This window comes from Heteronotia binoei, chromosome 4, assembly GCF_032191835.1.
Source record: "Heteronotia binoei isolate CCM8104 ecotype False Entrance Well chromosome 4, APGP_CSIRO_Hbin_v1, whole genome shotgun sequence".
NCBI lineage: Eukaryota > Metazoa > Chordata > Lepidosauria > Squamata > Gekkonidae > Heteronotia > Heteronotia binoei.
Window position 1 is genome coordinate 135,850,361 of NC_083226.1, and position 20,801 is coordinate 135,871,161.

The 20,801-nt window shown below is 42.9% G+C and overlaps 1 protein-coding gene across 2 annotated transcripts in view; it reads left to right on the plus strand.

Moving 5' to 3' along the window:
- The first annotated feature begins 5,190 nt into the window (after positions 1-5,190).
- HMGCR (3-hydroxy-3-methylglutaryl-CoA reductase) overlaps positions 5,191-20,801 on the plus strand; it is a 39,987-nt gene continuing 24,376 nt past the window's right edge. The window contains exons 1-7 of one of the 2 annotated variants that reach the window (XM_060235819.1): positions 5,191-5,274; positions 9,506-9,698; positions 12,329-12,440; positions 13,045-13,132; positions 15,485-15,569; positions 16,973-17,078; positions 19,658-19,764. In XM_060235819.1, coding sequence (XP_060091802.1) covers positions 9,534-9,698; positions 12,329-12,440; positions 13,045-13,132; positions 15,485-15,569; positions 16,973-17,078; positions 19,658-19,764 — 663 coding nt within the window. In that variant the 5' untranslated portion in view covers positions 5,191-5,274; positions 9,506-9,533. Of the gene's footprint in view, positions 5,275-5,457; positions 5,538-9,505; positions 9,699-12,328; positions 12,441-13,044; positions 13,133-15,484; positions 15,570-16,972; positions 17,079-19,657; positions 19,765-20,801 lie in introns of those variants that run through there. The other variant, XM_060235820.1, reaches the window with a different exon arrangement.

Consider the following 20,801-nt stretch of genomic DNA (forward strand, 5'->3'; position numbering starts at 1 on the left):
CAACCGGCAGCCGTGGTCCCTCCTGCACTTAGATTTTGCAGGGCCATACCAGGGCCAAATATTCTTCATCCTGGTTGATGCATATACTAAGTGGCTAGAGGTGATCCCCGTAGCTTCCACCTCCACAGCAGCAGCGGTCAGAGCCCTGCGAAGGGCCTTTTGCACACATGGGATCCCCGATACCCTGGTCACAGACAATGGGACCGCTTTCACCTCCCGGGAATTCCGGGAGTTTGTAAATAGGTACCTTATCAAGCACATCCGGTCCGCCCCCTTCCATCCAGCCACCAACGGCCAGGCAGAGCGCATGGTGCGCACCACCAAAGAGGCCCTGGGTTGCATCGTATAGGGGGACTGGGACCACCGCCTAGCAGCCTTCTTATTTCACAACAGAATTACCCCCAACCCCGTCACCAGGTCAAGCCCCGCCGAACTACTAATGGGGAGGAAACTGATTACGAGGCTGGACAGGCTACACCCAGACAGGGCCACAGACGTCCGCAGTTCCCCCGAAGTCAGGGAAGCGGTGCGGGGATTCTTTCCGGGGGATCCGGTCTATGCAAAGAACTTCGCAAGCGGCCCAGAGTGGGTTGCTGGCTGGGTGCTTCGGGTAACAGGGTCCTGCTCGTACGAGGTCTCGTTGGAGGAGGGTCAGATCCTAAGGAGGCACATAGACCAGCTGCACCGCCACACCTTGCCGGAAGAACCAACAGGGGTTGAGGAAGTGCCAGTGGCGAGCAGGGGAGAGCTAGCAATGGAACCCCTGGAACCGGGCCCGCAGGCGCCGACCCTACTGATGATGCAAGCGGAAGGGCCAACCAGCGGGGAGTACGACCCACCCAGACTGGTGGTTCCGGAACCGCAACCAGAGCCGGGCAGCCATCCACCGATGTCAAGTCCCCGAGAAGAGACCCCCTCCACGGCGGCAGCTCCAACGCCCCAAATAACCCAGAGGCGGTCAACCCGGGAACACAGGGCCCCGGCCTACTTGAAGGACTATGTATCTTGGACTAGGGGGGGATGAGTGTTGTGTCTTGCAATGAGATCCCGAAGTACTGCACAGCAACGTGGCAGAGGTGACCAGAGGAAGTCCCCTGGTCACTCGGTGTAGCGCGCAAAAGTATTCTGCCAATTAAGATCTGTGGCGGGAAGTTTGACTGGCCAGGATTGGACTGGGCCAGTTGGAGGGCTGTTCCGGGTATTGTATATAAAGCGGGACCTGGCCCGCGTTTCGCTCTCTTGTGATGTACCAGCTAATAAAGTATGTTGCCTTCAACACGTCTCGTCATCGAGTACATTACAGCTTTACTGCTTATAATTAGACTTTTAATCAAATAATTTATGCTCTATCTTCTAGGGCAGTTTATAAAACCCAGAAGATCCACTGAAGGGATCTCTGATTATAATACCTAAGTATTATTTATCCTATTATATATCTCAGTCAAATAAGCCTAAACATTCAGGTACTCCTTTCATCTGTGTAGGATTTTTACTTGTTTACCAGCATTTCCAACACACAGGGGAAATGCAATCGTAAGAATATATATTGTACTTTGAAAAGAATACCATCTGTACAAATGTGGTTTAAAAAAAAAAAACTTCCCCTTATCACAACATTCACTGGGTTAGTTAAGTGATGTAGGCAGCTTGAAGAATGTATATTTTCTTTATGCCCTAGTTTCATCAGAACAGAAGGTAAATTGTTACCTAGGTTAAAGAAATATTATTTTATTTAAGTTTGACACAGTTGGTCTTGCCTGGTGTAAACAATGATTCTTTAGATTTTCAGGGCTATTAAATTTTATTTGTATTACCATCTCTAATTGTTCTGGGACCCAGGTGGGACTCTGCTACTATATGTGAGTAATGAGCAGGTGTGGACCTAGTTATTCCCAACTGCAGTGGAGAATGAGTGACACTCTGCAGTTGGGATTACTTGAGCCCTGTGCTCTCATCTCTAATTTTTCCCGGGGCGGGGGGGGGGGGGGGGAGACTACACAGATTTTCTTTTGCGGGATGTTCACTCCCCCTCCCTTGTGCTTTTGCAATGGTCACTTCTGCTACTGTTAATCTCTCCCATAGTGCGCATATGCATAATTTTGATTTGTTTTTATATGTTGAGTGTTAATGCTCAGTTTTTATTGCAAGGATGACTAAGTTTTATAAAAACCCAATTGGTTAAACAATAAATCATCGACCGCCATTAACAATACTCATCCTCCTGTTCTTGGGAGTTGCACTGGTACTCTGTTCTGTCATTTCCATCTGCTCAGTTCCACATACCCTGCCCCTCATCCTATTTTGAAGTGTTTGTTTCACTGCAACAATAAGTGATGCAAAAGATCTGTAGTTGAGCAACCAAGATGGTCGTGCTCCATGTTGCTTTCACTGGTGTACAGTGGAAGTTAACTTGCATTGGGGGAACCAAAGCCTCGGGGCTGGCCCTGCCACCAGGCAAACTAGGCAATTACCTAGGGCGCTGGACTTCTGGGGGTGATGAATTGCCCTGCCGCCACTCAGTCTGCTGTGTGGAGCCTGGGGCGCTGGGGGACAGGGACCCGGGGAGGAGCGCACCTTCCTGCTGCTGCTGCCTGGCCTAACCACCCAGGACTCAACAGCAGTCCTGTTGGACTGGTGGAAGCTGGGTTCAGGTAACCGACTCCAGGTTGACTCAGCCTTCCATCCTTCCGAGGTTGGTAAAATGAGTACCCAGCTTGCTGGGGGGAAAGTGTAAACGACTGGGGAAGGTAATGGCAAACCACCCCATTAAAAAGTCTGCAGTGAAAACGTCGTGATGCGACGTCACCCCAGAGTCGAAAATGACTGGTGCTTGCACAGGGGACTACCTTTTTTTTTTTTAAAACATATTTTAGTGTTGCACCACAGCAACAGACTATAGTAGAAACTGTACCTGCATCCACAGTTTTTAATGGAGATCAGATGGATATATGGGGGATACGCTGATAATGGGAGAATTACATGCTATGGCAATCCTCTTTCCTCCCTCATGCACAGGATTTTCCCTTTTTTATTCTTTCTTGCTGATCAACCCCTAAATCCAGGGCTTTTTTTGAGCAGGAATGCACAGGAATGCAGTTTTAGCTGGCTTGGCATCAGGGTGTGTGGCCTAACCAGGTTTGATTCCCCACTCCTCCACTTGCAGCTGCTGGAATGGCCTTGGGTCAGCCATAGCTTTTGCAGAGGTTGCCCTTGAAAGGGTAGCTGCTGTAAGAGCTCTCAGCCCCACTCACCTCACAGGGTGTCTGTTGTGGGGGAGGAAGATAAAGGAGATTGTGAGCAACTCTGAGACTCGGAGTGGAGGGCAGGATATAAATCCAATATCATCATCTTCTTCTTCGCAAATGAGTTCCTGCTGGGCTTTTTCTAAAGAAAAGCCCTGCCTCTATCTATTTTTTTTTCTATGACGGCCCCAACCAGTCACTTTTATATATCTATTGATTGATCAATTAATTGATAAAAAGGTAAAGGTAGTCCCCTGTGCAAGCACCAGTCGTTTTCGGCTCTGGGGTGATGTTGCTTTCACCATGTTTTCACGGCAGACTTTTTACAGGGTAGTTTGCCATTGCCTTCCCCAGTCATCTACACTCTCCCCCCAGCAAGCTGGGTACTCATTTTACCGACCTCGGAAGGATGGAAGGCTGAGTCAATCTGGAGCTGGCTACCTGAACTAGTTTTCGCTGGGATCAAACACAGGTCATGAGCAGAGGGCTCCAATTTCAGTACTGCAGCTTTACCACTCTGCGCCATGGGGCTCTTGTCAATTAATTGATAGATATTAATACTGGCCCAGTCAGGGGAACAGAGGGAAGAGACACAATCACCTTCATATATTCACCTTCTGAAATGGCACATGAGAAGCTTTTGAAAGTTCAAAATAAACATGTTTTATTTAAATTAGGGGAGAATAAGACAGGTGGAATCAGGTGTAGGACATATGGGACAAACCCATAATAAAACTTAGGTAATTTTGTAATCACACTAGCTTCAGATAATTTGTTTCTTCAAAAAGGTCTTTTAAAACTTTGAGAAGAGAGGCTTTCTTTTCCGTTACTGCTAAGCATAGGTTTCTGAGTTTCACTGACTCTTAAAGACAGGAACCAAACCAGCTGGCCAGTGGCAGATAGGAGCCCTCAAAATCAGATCTCTTGCTCCCACTTGGGGTCTGGTTAACCTTATCTGACAATAATTACATTTGTTAAAACTGCCATTGACTTGAATGGACTTAGGTGTAACTATTTACATCTGCAGTGTAAATTACTTAGATATGCCTACATTAGTACTGTATAGCAAATAGGGTCTGCTATTTTATAAAACATTTAACATACAGCAGTATTCCGATCCCAAGCAAAGATAAAGAAAAAATAGCCCACTTAAACCAGGGTAGATGGAAACTGAAGGTTGCATCATTCTGTAATAAGAAAGGATTAAACTGAATTGTATACACACATACTTTCCTTATAGTCTGTGAACCCTGTTATCAAGTGATAAACACAGTAGCCAGAAATCCACCTTGTGGCTTCCTGGCACCCGAAAGGCCTGAAAAGTTGGGCGAGATTGACGACAGCAGCAACTGTCAAGGGCAGTCTAGTTATGTGCTTTAATTGTAAGTTTGCAGCCTTTAGTCTGGCAGTGTTCTTGTGACTTCACATGGTACGTGGCAGGCAGAAATTCAGCAGGGTGGACTGCATTTCTGTTCGCCATGCATCAGCAAAAGCACAGGAAAAGTACTAAAATTGTGCTTGCTGAACAAAAACTGGCAGCCTATTCGTAGCCTGGCCAGTACGCGGACCTACACAGCAAAGCGTAGAAAGAATCGCTGCTTTACAAATGGAAATAAAGTCTCCCGAGCTTTCTTCTCTCCCGCTGCCAAGCACAAAACCAATTGGACAGCGGAAGCCCAAATGCAAATAAGTCAAAAGGCGACGGACCAGTAAGGACACACGAGCTGATCTGCTGCGCGATTCATTGGCGGGTGTCCCCGTGGCGAGATGGCGCGTTGCCCCCTCCTGATCAGTCGGGCGCTGCGCAGCTTTCCTCGCCGGTTACTATGGCGACGGAGCCGATGACGTGCACCAAATTAGGCGGCCCGGGCGCTTGCCATTGGTTGCACGATCGGGCGATGGCACCGGCCGTGGCGTTGCCAGCCGGGTGTCCTTGCTACAGCGCGAGCGCCTGCTTCAGTCTGCGGCAGAAAAGGGAGACGGGCAGGAGGTGGCTGCTTAGTTGCCAGCCGGCAGCTGATCGCTGAACGAGGTAGGCGATGCCCTTCAGGGTGTTTAATGTGGCCATGAACAGAACCGATGCGAAGGAGTGCGATTTCTTGGGGGCTCAGGGCTGAATTTGTCAGGCGCGGTGTAGGCAGCCCTATGAATGGCAGGAGGGGACCTTTACACGGGACGGTCGGTCAAGCGACTGTTTCCTCTTTTTTCCTGGGGAAGCGTCGGCGCCTCAGAGCCCGGTCGGGCCTTGGCGTTCTCGGAGCACCAATGCACAGTGGACGCGGTCGCTGGACGATGGTAAGACGTGCGGAGGGAGCTTCTTCTCTCTTCTGAGGATGCCGATTTCCGGGCGGGGCCGCTCTCACCTTCCCTTGTCCGCTGCCCGAAGGCGTGATCTCCTGAAATCCCACTGCCTGGGGTTTTTTGGGGGAGGGGGGCTTGCAGGCGGCTTTTCTGCCTCCCCACCCTCACGTATTCCACCCTGCGTTTTATATACCGCCCTTTCCCTATTTAGTCCCTTTGTGGGAGGGCAGCGCATCCTTGATGACTCGGTCCGCACCAAGGGGCAGCGACTGTACGTTCCCTGGGCTAACGCCGCTGTGCTTTTGTGAGAGGAGGCAGAGTCAGGCTCTCAAAGAACAAGTATTCTTATATTCGAGAATATTGTGGCTTCGGATGTTCCGAGGCAGAAGAAGGCTATCAACAATACTGGCCAAGAATGTTAGGTTAAATGAAGGAGTGTTTGGTAACTCCTGTTCATTGTTATTTTCCTCGCTCGGGTTTACGTTTGCCTTTTGAAAATGTGGAGTGAACAGCAAAGTAAGATTTAGACAGCAGCGGGTCTCCGAGCATATTAGGGTTTTGCGTCTATTGGAAGTGGTTTTTATTTCGTTTAGTTAAAGAAACCAGTCTTGAACAATATAACTATTTTGACTTTTGAGGACTGAGTGGGATTTTCTTGGCATGGTCTCAAAGTATTCACCTCAATGTTCGTATGTAACACTTTCTGAATCTATACAAAATAAATTCATTTATCAGTATTGCTTTAACACCTTGTGTAGCATAATTGACTCCTAATTCTGCTAAATAATTTTTCTCTATTTGTAGAACTGATGTATGTGCATAAGGAGTTGAGAGGCTTAATTAGTTCAAGATAAAATTGTTGTTTTTATTCAGTGTGGTGTATTCAAGTCATGTGTTTTGTTCCTGGTATAGGTGATCTATTGGCACTGAGTTTAACAAACTTCTTTGCTTTGAGGCTGATTGAATTGAGTAAGAAAGGGTTTTGTTTTAAATATAAGTGAAAGACATCATCAAACAGTAACAGCAAAGTGCTCCTTATTGATTTTTCCAAGGCCTTCTCTTAAGGAGCATCTTCTCCACAGTGGATGGACTGTTTGAAAGTCCACTGTAGGGGACTGTATGGCTCTAATAGAACAAGTCTATTCAGAATCCTGCTCAGGTCTGTTAAGCGGTGCTTATCCCAGGAAAGTGTTTTTAGAATTGCATTGTAAAACCCGAAATATTCTGGACCTTCAATGTGTTGTGGTTTCAGATATCACTATAAAACATACTAATTTGAGCGCAGAGTAAATCATACCTATTGTTTTCCCTTCATAGTCCAGAAAAGGCTAATGACACATTTGGAGAGGCTGAAATTAACTAATCTGATTTATTAGATAATTAAACAATTTTTGAAAACATTGTTCTATTACAGAGCTTTCTCTACTGAGACATTAATGTATGATTCAGTGTAATTCATGGATCATACTGACCAAAGATTACAGTTGTCAGCTGGAAAATAACTTTCCAAACTACTCCTTAATTATTCTGCCATTAAAAGATAAAAACTTCTTTCAATAAAAGAATTTTGCCTATGTTGCTCTAAATTCTCACTATATGTAGTTAACAGGTGTTCAGATATATGTAATGTGCATGTGCACTTATTTACGTATTCTGTGTACATTCCATCACATTTATACACAGTTGCCACTTTCGTTGGCAACTGTGTATAAATGAAAAAAAGTTGAAACTTATGTTGGAATAAGTGTTTTTCATATTAAGATACAGTTTTAAGTACTTAATGTAGGGGTTTTTCCACCTGGGGGAGTGCCACCAAGTATTTGAAAACTACATCTTAAAATAAAATAAAGCAGAGTAAAGCTTTGAGCTCCGCCCACCATAAAATTGTTTGACATTCAGAATTCTACCTTCCTACTCACATCAGCCTCACAAGCATCCACAGAAGTGACTAGTTGTAAAATTTCGCTACCAGAGTGTTTGCTGTGCTTCATATGTGCTTCTTGTTTTGAAGTCTGAACAAGTTGAAGAGAGGATACATGAAGTAGTCATCCTAGAGGTGCAGTTCTGGGGTTGCTGTATACATACATACAAACATACAGAGAGAGAGAGAGACCAGCAAAATTCTGATTTGGAATGTTACCTATAACATATAGTGTCAGGGTATGCACATAGCCATGAAAATATTACACAGTAATGGGTTGGCAACTGTGTTTGTCATATATTCATATGCTATGAAAGCTTGGTACAGTAAATGCAACCATGCTGTGCTGTTCCATAGTGTCTGATAAGGCAATCCCTGGAATCAGAATGCCAGTCTTCACAGTGCGTCTGATGAGGTTGTGCATGTGTATGTTTGTCCCCCAGGTGCTGGCAGACAACAGGCAGAGAGCCAATTTGGTGTAGTGGTTTAGAGTGGCATACTAATCTTGATTCCCCACTTGATTCCCCACTCCTCCATATGCAGCCAGCTGAGTGATCTTGGGTTAGTCACAGTTCTCCCAGGGTTGTTCTCTGAAGAGCAGTTCTCTCAGAGCCCTCTGAATCCCACCTACCTCACAGGGTTCTCTGTTGTGGGGAGAGGATGGGAAGGAGATTGTAAGCCACTCTGAGTGAAATGCAGCTTATAAATCTAACTCTCTTCTACAATATGACAAAGAAGAGTCTAAACTTGTCTCCCATATTTGAATGATTTTACATCTTATATTAACCTGGACTGTTTCTCAGGCATCCTTGGGATGACAATAATGAAAGACAGACAGGTTGAGAATTAAGCCTAGGATACTAGAGCCAACAAATTGCAGAGCAGTTGAAAAATATTCCATTCACTTTGCAAGTCCTTAGGAGCGCTCACCCCTAATTGCCAGAATGCTTATTATAAAAAAGGGTGGTATAAGGGTTACAAGGTTTAGGAGTCAGAGTAAATTACATCTTGCTGTGTGTAAGAATAGCTTCTGTGTGATCTCGTATAATAACCTCTAAAGCAGGGGTGTCAAACTAATTTGTTAAGAGGGCTGGATCTGATATTAAAGGGACTTTGTGGGGCCGAGTCATGCATGTCCTAAAATGCCAGATAGAGGAGATATAGACTTTATATAGGACACAGGCAAACACAATTAAATATATTATTTTAACTTAAAATACAAGCATGCTTAAAACTCTTGCAGTAATTTGTTTAAAATGGAAAGGTGGGGGAATAGTGGGATTTTACAATGCAATTTTAAAAATAAAACATCAAGGAAAAGCACAAGGATCACACAGCAGAAAACTATTTAAAAATGCTCTCAGTCTGGAAAAAACATGAGATGGCAAGGCATTGCAAGCTCCCGCCCTCAGGTCTACTCAGATTAGCAATGGCTCTGCTGTGTAATATCTCCTTCGGCTGTGTGTTCCCAAGTTAGAGTACTCACTAGGCACTCGTTCTCATTCCACTGAGAAAGAGACAAAGCTGACTCAGAGCACAGGCACTTGATTTGCAAGCACACAACTCCAGGAAGCTTCAGCTTGACATAGGAACGCTGGAAAGTTAAACCTCTCCATTTAACAAAGTTGCAAGGAAAACATGGCTTGGATTCATCATTCCAGTCTGCTCTGCCAGTGGGCCTGAATGGGAAATCCATTCCACATTTTCTTTGCAACTTTGCTCCCGCTTTAGCCTCTGTCGGCAGCATAGGAGTTTCGCAGGATGAGGACAGGAGGGGGGTGAGAGGAGAGCCCCGCGGGGCTGATGGAAGCCTTTGGGGGGCTAGTTTGGCCCACAGGCCGCACATTTAACACCCCTGCTCTAAAGTCTCTGAGATCTCTTCTGTAGTTCTTTGTGTATTATTGTCATAAATAAATTATTTAAGTACTGTTTTCTGACCAATAATGTAGGATTTTTTCAGATTGCAATCTGTTGAGGAATTCCTTCATTTTTATTCTACCTGAAATTGCTTAATAGTATTTTATGCTCTCTTTTTATTTAGTCCTAGATTTGCAGGTACAAGTTCGAAGATGCTGTCAAGTCTCTTCCAAATGCATGGGCTTTTTGTGGCCTCTCATCCGTGGGAGGTCATTGTGGGAACTGTAACTCTTACTATCTGCATGATGTCCATGAAGATGTTCACTGGGAATGATAAGATCTGCGGATGGAATTATGAATGCCCCAAACTTGAAGAAGTAAGAAGTTAAATATATTACTGAAATGTCTTATCTATATAATTATGCTATCTGAAATTCATTTTCAAGGGTGAGTGTGGACAAAATAAGTCACACGCAAGCAATTAGCTCAAGTTTGTAAATTGATGGTACATGTCTACCATTTTACACAGAAATTGTTAACTGCAGATTATCTTACATAAAAATCTTCATATTACATTTTAACTGAATAAAACCTTGTCTTTAAAACTGTTCTTCTCATTCCAAAAACAGAAATATTTTCAGCATTCTTTAAGATTTCTAGTTTTTCCATGATGGGTATGTGGAATGACAGTATCCTCGGGAAGCTGTGACCCAGGTTTTGTCTGAACTTCACATCTTTAGTCAATAATTACATATTCTGTTTCACTGGCAAACCATCACTTCTTGCTACAGCTGAACCACAATTCCCCACACATGCACCAAAATTATGTTATTGTATGGCATTCTGTTTAGGAGAGAAGAGAAGAAACCCTAATTTCTGATTTGGACATAACGATAAAGTGTTCCTTGCTTAAAAAGTGTTCCTCAGCCGCCCTGAGCCACTTGTGGGAAGGGCGGGATATAAATCTTAAATAAATAAAAAAATAATAATAAAAAAAAAAAAAAGTATTCAGTTCACCAAATATGGCAAGGAGTAAAAGAGAGAAACCAGATTCTTATGGCACCATAATGATTAATAGTTCTGCCTTTACTACCTTCCAGTGAAACAGACCATGGGGTGTTCTCTTTAACAACTAGGGAGCAGGCGCTCTTGAAAAGAAGATTTTGTTAGGGCTGAACTAGGAGGCTTATGCCTCATTCCTGATAAGGTTTGTTATCTTCTTCCTCGCCAGTAAATGTTTGCAGATTCTTCATGGTCTGCCCCCTGCTTCCTTTTGCAGCTGTCTTGCCTTTAACACAGGCCAAAATTTAACAAGGCAAAGGAAGAGGAAGATAATTAGGAGAAATTGGAAATGTTTTATATATATGCTTTGTCAGTGTGAGGCCTTGACTTTTTCATCTGAAGATACACCAAGGCAGCCTAGCAGCTGGCTTATGTGAACAAACAGGATTTCCAGTGCTCAGTGATGTGGAGAGAGGCTGCCCTCTTCCAGAGATTCATAACATCAGGTCCTGCACACTAAAAGCATGGACAACATTCATGCAGAAGGGCTCTCAGCATTCAGATGACTTATCTTTATACTTTGGAAACCCCACAGTCAGTCTGTCTGCCTTCATGGGCAATGTCAAGATCTTGAGATTTTTTTCAGACTAATGATGATAGCCCTCCAAAGCTCCTGTAAAAGTTGGCTGTATATTCCTCTTCTTTGCACACACTTTTTTGGCGCTCTCAAGAATGCTTTGCAAAATCTGATAGGAATGTTCAAACATCATCTTGATTACTCTAAGGTGCCTGAGCCATTGGCCCTGCTTTGTGGATCTTGTCAGATTCCCACTTTATACTTCTAGGAAGTTACCAACTTGGATAGATCATCTCAGCCAAGATCCCTTCTTTTAGCAAAAACCAGATTACCTTCAGTTGTACAGGTGGAAGGGCTGAGCTAGGAGATTTGAGTCATTTGGAGCATGTGTTAGATATCCAGTTCTTAACTGGTTCTGTCATGATCATAGTTGTATATCAGAGATCCTCTGGTCTTGGGGCCAAGAAAAAGGCATTCCTCCTCTGTCGGCTTCTGTCTTCCCTCTTTTAGAATTTTTTCAGGGGCATCTATATCTGGGCCTTAAGTCTCTGAATTCAGCTGTTCCCCAGCACTCTAATTGCACATCTGGCAATTTCTTTTGCTGTAGCTACCTCTGTTGTATACACCTAGTATCTACCTAGTGTCTTAACATCGTTTTGCAAGTGTTAACCGGAGCTCCATTTGAGCCCCTCTTGAAAGTTTTCTTAGTCTTTCTGTCTATCAAGATGGCTTTCCTGGCTGTAGTGTTTTTAACCAAGAGAGGTTTTGTTCTTTGGATAGATCCATCTTTTATTCTTAAGGTTAATTGTCATTTTCCCAGGGGCTTGTTTTGCCCTCTTTCTGCCTCAAGCTCAGCTATCTTAATCAGAGGGACTGGCATTATTTTGATGTCAGTAGGGCCAGTGGAGTTTATCCAAGTCATTTAGAAGATGTCCTTCCTTTCTTATGGAGTGAAAGGTAGATCCAGTAAGGCTTCCAAGACTTCTGTTGCTCCAGGCGTAGTTTAGTGTGTGTTTTTGCTTTACAGCTTTGGAACACTTTCTCCTTGAAGGTATTCTGGCTCCACCTTTCAGTGGGACAATTTCCTCCTGGGTGACTGGGTCTGGTGTTTCCAGTGGGGATATAAAAAGAGCACCTATCTGTCCACTTTACACATATAAGTCCTGTCTTTCTATAACCTTTGTTTCTTTTTCCTCATGTGGGTTTGGACACTGCTCTGCAATGCCCCCTGGTTTAGTCCACCGGAAGGCAATAAGTCTTTAGAGGAATAGCTAGGATTTGTTGGTTTTTCCGAACTAATAAAGTCACAAAAGCTTATGCCACAGTCATTCTGTTACTCTTTATGGTGCTGCAAGATTCTCTTCTTACTTTGCTAGAATAGACTGACACCATTACCATTCTGAAATGTATTACATTTATCTCTTACAGGATGTTTTGAGCAGTGATATCATAATCCTGACAATCACACGCTGTATAGCAATCCTTTATATATACTTCCAGTTTCAGAATCTGCGACAGCTTGGATCAAAGTATATCTTGGGTAAAGTATTTTGATTTTATATGGTGATTTTTACATATCTGTAAGAATCAGTGAATGTAGGAAAAAAATTGGCTGTTGTGTTTTCAGTCAGCAGTAATGAGCCGTGCAGGAAAAAGTTTTTGCCTGTGAATCACTCAAACTTGAGTCCAGTACATGTAAAAGGTTGCTGAATTGGGTCTGTTAATATACTGCTAAACAGAATCTATCTGCTCTCAAGAAGCTTCCAGGAGGTCTCCCATGAATGCACTGCCATGACTTTAGTATGGCTTGTTGTGCTTTCTAGCCATATACTAAAGCCATTTTTAATGTTCAGTACCACAGAAAGAAGCAAGTGTCTGTAATGGATATTGTAAATTATGATAAATACTTCAGACCAAAAGTAGATTTATCTACAAAGGAATAAATTAATGTTAAGGAATAAGCTTACTGTCCACAAATAAATTAATGTTAGGGATTGTGATCTCTTCATATCCAGCAGCATAGCTATTTGGGCAGGTCTGGATGATAATGGGTAAGAACACATCTGTGTCTCAATTCTGGCAGTTTGTGTTCCCTTTAGAAAGCATTCTGTTTAATGCCTTGCTCTTACATATCATTTATATAGGTATTGCTGGACTCTTCACAATCTTCTCCAGTTTTGTCTTCAGTACAGTGGTGATTCATTTCCTTGATAAGGAATTGACAGGTTTGAAGTACGTACTTATTCTCATGTTCTAAACAGTAGGGCTTCAGTTGCTTAGGGGCAGTTCAGCTGACTGAATAAAGCTGAACCAACTATTCCAGTTCTATAGATCTGGATGGGTGGAATGCAGCAAAGCAAGTGTGCATGCCCACAAAACCACTTGGGAATAATTTTGCCTTTTTGTTTGACATATTTTTAAACTGCCTATCCACCTGAAGGTTCTCAAGGCTGTTCACAACAAAGTTAAAACAGAAGCAATATAGAATGACATAAAAATATCTAAACAGCAGAGAAGAATAAGCCTCAGCAAGCACCATCTCATTATCAGTCTGATTCAGAGGATTTTTAGAAAAGAAAGGAGTCTGGTTTAATCTGGAGGGCAGCCTCTCCTCCTGGAGGAGGGAGTTCCTCAGTTGAAGGGTGGTGGCTGAAAAGTCTACAAGCTTCCAGTAGTAGTAGTACTTTATTCACGGTCATCCGACCAGCTTAATACAAACAAAAACAAAATCATAAAAACAAACCCATCACCTCTTACACAAAATTCCTGACTCCTACTATTACACATATTGTTAAAACTCATAACCAAGATTTACACTCAATTTCCGTCCTTTCCAACTGAGCAGCATAACAGAAACGGGCAATCTTAGATGAAACATCAGAATGAGCGTCAGACAGGAGGAAGGCAATTTGCTCATCCTCCTGCCTGCCCGCCAAGGACCCAAGAATCGGAGAGATTAATCTTGCCCTCAAGTCATTATAATTAGGGCAGTGCAAAACGATGTGGAGAGTTGTTTCAACCTCACTGCAATTTCAGGGGCACAATCTTTCCAGATATGGGTACCCAGCGTAACGTCCCAAAAGCACCGAAGAGAAAAGTGCGTTGAGTCGTGCTTTTGAGAAAGCTATCCGATATTTTGGGATAGTGATGTTGAAAAGATTGGCTGGGGACAGTACTTCGGCTTGCTTCCCTAAGAAAATGTGTGCAGAAAGACTAGCTCTAGCAGATCTCAGTTCAAGCTCCACCAACCTCAGGCGCAGAAGTTCTTTCGCATCCCTCAGTTCCATCATTGCTAGGGACTCGGGAGAGATCACAGAGTCTAAAATGATCTAGACACCTTTTCTCCCAAGTTCCCACAAAAGAGTCGAAAAAAATCAGATGGGGAAGGCCACCTGGCTTTGAGAGAACCTTCAAGAAGTAACAAAGGGTGTTTAACCACATAGACGTCTCGATGCTTGGGACGCCAGATTCCAACCTGATGGCAGTGTTTGGCACACAACTGGGAACAAACAGAAGCTTGCGCAGGAGTTTAGTTTGTACTATCTCCAACAGCTTGGTGGTTAAATAAGGGGCAATTTCAGCACCATAGAGCAACTGGACCCTGGTCTTTGCAGTATGCAACCTTAATGCTGCAGGCAAGAATTTGGCCCCTTTGGAGGTATAAAAACGGTAGATGGCATCAGCTGTTCTTTGCGCAGATTGTGTAACATAGTTCTTATGTGCCAAACGCTTACCCTGATAATGAAAAATCACCCCCAGGTATTTAATAATTTTTACTTGCTCAATGGGTTTACCATTTAGAAACCAACAATGAGCCTTGAAACGTTTGACGAAAACTAAAACCTTGGTTTTATCTAGATTAATTTCCAACTTTTCCTGCAGACTGGTCTGGGTTAGATGGCGAAGGGCTCTTCGCATACCAATCTGCGTCCTGGATAGTATAAGCACGTCGTCAGCATACGCCAGAACTGGAATATGCCGATCGGCGAGCTTGGGAGGATGTAAAGCCAAATCATTAAAGGAGGTTAGAAGCTTCCAGTAGGTCACAGCCACGCTAACCACAGATTCCCTCAGGAGGGCACCATATGGGCCTCTCTGAGTTTAGGCAGGCTAACAACAGGTACTTCTGTGATTGAAAGTTATGGATGACCCACTCATCCCACTTTCAAAGTGGTGACCCTCCCCATGACATCATCCCCCTCCCATGTGTTTTTGCTTCATGTTTCCCATTGCTGTCGGATGTCCTGGCCTAGACCTGCAAAATCTTATTTGTACACTGGAATCATTGGTAGAGTCCCTCATCCCCCAAAAGACAGAAATTGTACCATTCTGTGTCCATAGTCTCTGAGTTCCATACCCTTTTCTATTCAGCAAACAGATGGGAGATCAGGTGTGCCAAATGAATGTACCTAGTCCACAGAACCTTTCACAGAGCTGTGTTCTATACGTGTTTGAAGTCTAAAAGCTAAAGCACAGCTAAATCTGGTGTAAATTCTTTGGCCCAAAATAACAGTCTCCCAATATACATTTTCTAGTTTTGTATGTGTATTTTAAAGAGTCAATATACTTTTACATTTTTTTCAGTGAAGCTTTGCCATTTTTCCTGCTTCTGATTGACCTTTCCAGAGCCAGTGCATTAGCCAAATTTGCACTCAGTTCCAGTTCACAGGTAAGCCAGTTTTTTTCCATTTCTGTAACAAGAAAACTGAATTTTAGAGCATAAGATTGGAAGGACTGCTTTTTTAATTTAAAAAAATGTACAAATAAAGTAGACTTAAATCTTGCTGGTGCTCCTTTTCTCCAAGGATGGTTAAAAGATTTAGTAACACTTGCATTCAGGGTCACTTTGTAAATTGACTACAAGAGATTTCATTTATTCTGTTCTTACCCTGCCTTTCCTTCAAACGGTCCATGAGTCTCCCTCTTATTCCCACAATTCTGACTGAGTGGAAGTTTAAGTGCCCATCTCCCTTGGTCCAGTACTATAACCAGTGGTCTGTACTTGTTGTCAGACTAAAGAAAATACTGTCCACAATTAGCATGTTGTATTGAGTTTGCTGCCCACTGATAAGGGCAACTGTTTTAAATGGCTTTAAAAGGGATTAGTTGAATTTATGATGAATAAGCCTGTCAGGGGCTAATGGATTTCCTTTGTAACAGTGAATGAGATTGCAGCCTTAACTGTCAGTGGCCTTGCATGTTTGCGAAAACAGAAATATGTTGATTTCCTTATTGTTCCACACAGATTTAACTATTATTATTATTTGTTGTATGGTAGCATATCTAATTCTGAATTGGAAAAGGCATGTAGGCTGACTGATGGAAGATCTTGAAATATACTTTTAAGTAGCTCAGAGGTATTGTTTAATAGCAGATTAATGTGACTTAATCCTTGTCAATCAATTTGTGTCCAGATTTTCAAAAAGCATGTGAATTACATAATGGACAAATTGATTTACATTCTTGGCTGGTGAGAGGTGTCAGTCAGACTTTTAAATGGCAATGATTTACCATTAACAACTGCAACATTAATAATGACAACAAGAAACAACTAATTGTAATTATTATTTCTAGGTGTTAATACGGAAATGTAAACTGTGATAAGCTAAACATGATTAAATTCAGATATCATGAGAACAACCCAGGAAGCCCTCAAACTTGCACTGTTTCTCTCATGTGTGAAATCTTCAGTCTTGATTTCATAGTCTGAAAGAAAATGCAGTTTTTGACATCCAACTCATCCACTTGAGCAAATTGTGGGTTTGCTTTCATGCTGTTTCACACTGGTTTAGCATTTTTGGGCCTGTTACTTCAGTGGCCTGTGACCATATATACAGCAAGTGTCTTAAATCATAGCGCAAAATGATTACGAGTTATGTACCTTACCTCTTCACAGCATGTGCTGCAGTTGCCTGCCCTTAGGCCATCTAATCCTTTGTGAGCAGGTACAGATTGGGGATGTTTATATGTTAAGCAGCTGGATTTTTTTGATCTGCTTACTCTCTCTGTCAGTTTAGATGACTCTTTTTCCCTTTGTATCTGAATGACTATTATTCATTTATTTATTGGTAGGATGAAGTGAGAGACAATATTTCACGTGGAATGGCAATTCTGGGCCCTACGTTTACACTTGACGCTCTTGTTGAGTGTCTTGTCATTGGTGTTGGTACAATGTCTGGTAAGTTTGAGTGTGCTCAGTTCTTTGAACAGGAATTTTGCTGCAAGTTTCAGAATCCTGACAATGTATTATAAGCAGCAGACTGCATTATGACACTTTTGCAATTTAATTGAACTGGAAACCCTTTTGTGTGCATGTATGTGTGTTTTTAAGTGCTGACTTTAGTGTCGTTTGGGGTTTTGTTGCTGTAGGGTTCTCCTTTGAGGACCCAAAATGGGTTCATGATTTTTACTCCATCCTTTTATGGAAGGGGAAGATTATGGAGTGCTGCTTTCTTGTAGTCCTCTGTCTTCCGTCCTTGATCAATGGTCAGTGTGTGACATATGGTGAGAAATACCAGAAGAAGAGTTTCTTAACCTGGTGATACAGCTAGCATTCTCCTGCTTTAGAATCCCATTCATAAGCCATATAGTGCCCTGATTTTCTAATTCTAGGGGGAAAAGGAACTATATCTGTATCCAAATCCTCAGATTGCTAGTAATAGAGATTCAAAAACATTCATCTCTTAGGTACTAGTTTTTCTCATCCCTGCTTTAAACATACTGTCCTTTTCCTGTTGATTTGTTATGTCCCAGGCTAGCAACAGCCTCCATCTGCCAAAGTACCTTCGTTTTAAATAAGGAGATTTTGGTTCATCAATTAGGTATTCACTGAGATAGTTTGCTTTAAAATGAGCAGGGGGAAGAAGATCCTGTTTTTTGGAGCAGTTACAGTAGGCATGACAGTTCAGTGAAATCTCCCATCACAGAGAGCTCTGATTAATGGTTGCTGAGGCAGATCTTCATGCCTTTCTGACTTCTGCAAACATTTGGCTGTCTGCTTTTGCAAATACTGGGCAAAAAGATGTTTTGATTCCCCCCCTTCATCTCTTCTCTGTCCACAGCACACTGATGCCAGGCTTTACCTTATTCTCTTGTACCTCCATAATCAAAGTAGTTAGACTGGGTTTCAAAAAATGGGCCCAGCTTTTCTTGTGGTTTATGTGCATATTCAAATGGTATATATGCAAAATATATATGCACATAAACCACAAGAAAAGCTGGGCAGATTTTTTGAAAGACAGCCTAACTACTTTGATTCTGGAGGTACAAGAGAGTAAGGTAAAGCCTGGCATCAGTATGCTATGGGCAGAGACCTTATACCTGTCATGACACAAATTAATCAAATGATCTACTGTGAATGTGCAATTACAGTATTTAGTCAGCCAGTTTTATTTGATGCACTTGATGATATAAAGAATAATTCAACAACAAATAGCTTTTCCCTTTCTTTTCCTTAGTAGTTACAGACAAATTTTAAAGTGATTGGTATGTGTGTCCGTTATCAGTTATGTATTTACTTTTTTACCATTAATTCAAATTATCTCCAGATCGACTTACAATAGATCAGATCAACACAGTATTCTTTCTCTCCTATGTCTGTCCCTGGGCATCGGGCAGGCCCATAGCCAGAAAATTTTGAGTGGAGGGGCCCCGGAGCTGAAAAATTAGGGGGGGGGCACGGTTCTGCTTTCCCGCTTTCTTTCTCTCTGCCACTGTCTGTCCTCCTCTCTCTTATACTGCTGTTCTGCCACTCACTCTGTTCCCCTGTCTTTTGGGCTGATGTTCTCTCTCTCGCTTGGCTGCTCTCTCACTCTGACCCTCTGTCTCTCTCTCTCTCTGCACCTCTCTTACTGTGTCCACCTGTTGTTCGTGCTGGCTCTCTCTCTCGAGGAGCCCCTCCCCCGCTGAGCTTTCCCGGCAGCGCAGAAAAGGCCAGCAGGGCAGATGGCCCCATTTGCACTGAGGGCTTCTCGAGAGGAGGCCTTGATGCAAACTCCTTCCCCCCCCCCCGCCCCGCTGGGAAGATGGACCTGTTTGCACTGAGGGCTGAGGAGCCCTCAGTGCAAACTCCACCCCCCCCGGGCTTTCCAATGGAGGCGCCCTACAGGGGGAGGGGGTTTTTTAATAGAGGGGCCGTTCCCCCCCACGGCTACGGGCCTGGCGTTGGGCAGTTGGAACACAGTTGTTTCTAGTAGGGAGGGGGGGAACAGTCTTTCTGTTCCCCTCTTGATTGCCTTGACAGGATTCTGCAGGAATGTAGGCCTTTAGCAAAAGCTGTGTTTATCTGTTTAAATAAGTGTTACTTGAAACACTGACCCACAGCTTGCCGGGGTTCCAGTTGTGGTCACAGTTTTTTTAACACAAATATTTATGCACACAACATTTGTCAGTGGTATGAAGAGGAGTATATATGACCTTGGAGAAAGAAACCACTACATTGAAAAAATGAACATTGTTCTAGCAGTTTGTTCTTGTCTACAGAAACCAAAATCAGCTTAATTATGGTTTCCTGCCAGTAACTTAAAAAACACCCCTATTAATCAAAGTAGCAAGAGGTTTTTACCTCTTTCGCTGTGGCCTCTACTGTCTTTTCTCCATATTGTATCATGTGATTCTGTTATGGTACAGTGTTTGCTTCCTTGCCATATGGGAGGGGAACAGAATTTCTAAAAGCAGAGGGTTTTGGGATGGGTATGTCATGTATTCATATGACTTCTGCCACTGATTCTAATGGTTCAGTATTTGTTTCCTTAACAGGAGTGAGACAGCTTGAAATCATGTGCTGTTTTGGGTGTCTGTCTGTTCTTGCCAACTACTTTGTTTTTATGACCTTCTTTCCTGCTTGTGTGTCCTTGGTGTTGGAGGTGAGATCATTTCAGCATCATTTGTAGTATATGTGTAATCTAGTGGGAAATTATTCTTAGAGGCCCCATTAAAATAAGTGGAAGCTGTGCATGACATACTTGGGTGCCTCTCTTATTTGTTCCAGGGTTGCTTGTGTGGGAGGCCTTTCACTGGCTTGTTTCCTATCTTAATTAATGCATATGCTTTATTTTGTTATGAACAACCCAAATTGGATTCAGCTGTTCTGCAAATGGAGTAAGTTGATGGAACAGAGATTTGCTATTTTTCCTTTCTCAGTTCAGTCCACATTTTGTCGCCCTCCCCTCTCTCCACTGCTGCCACAACTAAAGCTCTGGTGGATCAGGAGATCCTTAGCAACAGTATGGGATGCAGTATGGTGGGACTGCTGCTGAAAGAGTGAATCAGAAGTTGCCCCCAACCTTTGTGGAAGCTTTTACTTCATCTTATGGTGTCCCAAAGGGTCCCTAGACTCAAGAGTGGCTTTTGGGAGGTATGTGTGATTTCACTGAGAAGGTGAAGGTGTCAAAGGTTCCATACCCCAGATAACTCCATCTGCAGAAGTGTTGGATTGACCTGTATACTGATCGTCTTAGCTACCATTATAACCACTCTATCCAATAGTAAACTGAGGTGGGTTGTGTGAATAATGAAAGCAATACAGTATGGTTGCACATGTGATAAGGGACCGGTAACTACAGTCTTGTGGCACTTTCTAGGTATGCAACAAAATATGACTTTGTAAATTTAAAAAAGCCTCATTAGAGATATATTCCAGCCAGTGTGGTTTGTTGACAGTAGCAGAATGTCAATTAAAGAAGGGAAAAAACAGGAGAGGAGGGGAGGATTGGGCGCCTTAAACCTCTGAGAGCTTAGGAAACCGTTTTTATACATTTTCCTATATATAATAATCAGCATTGTATAATGTTCAAGAGAATTAAAAACCAGTTGCTCTAGAATGTTACTTAGTTTTCATTTTGAAATATTAACCAAAAATTCTACTTAATGCCATTTAGCATTTAATACGATGGTGGAGCAG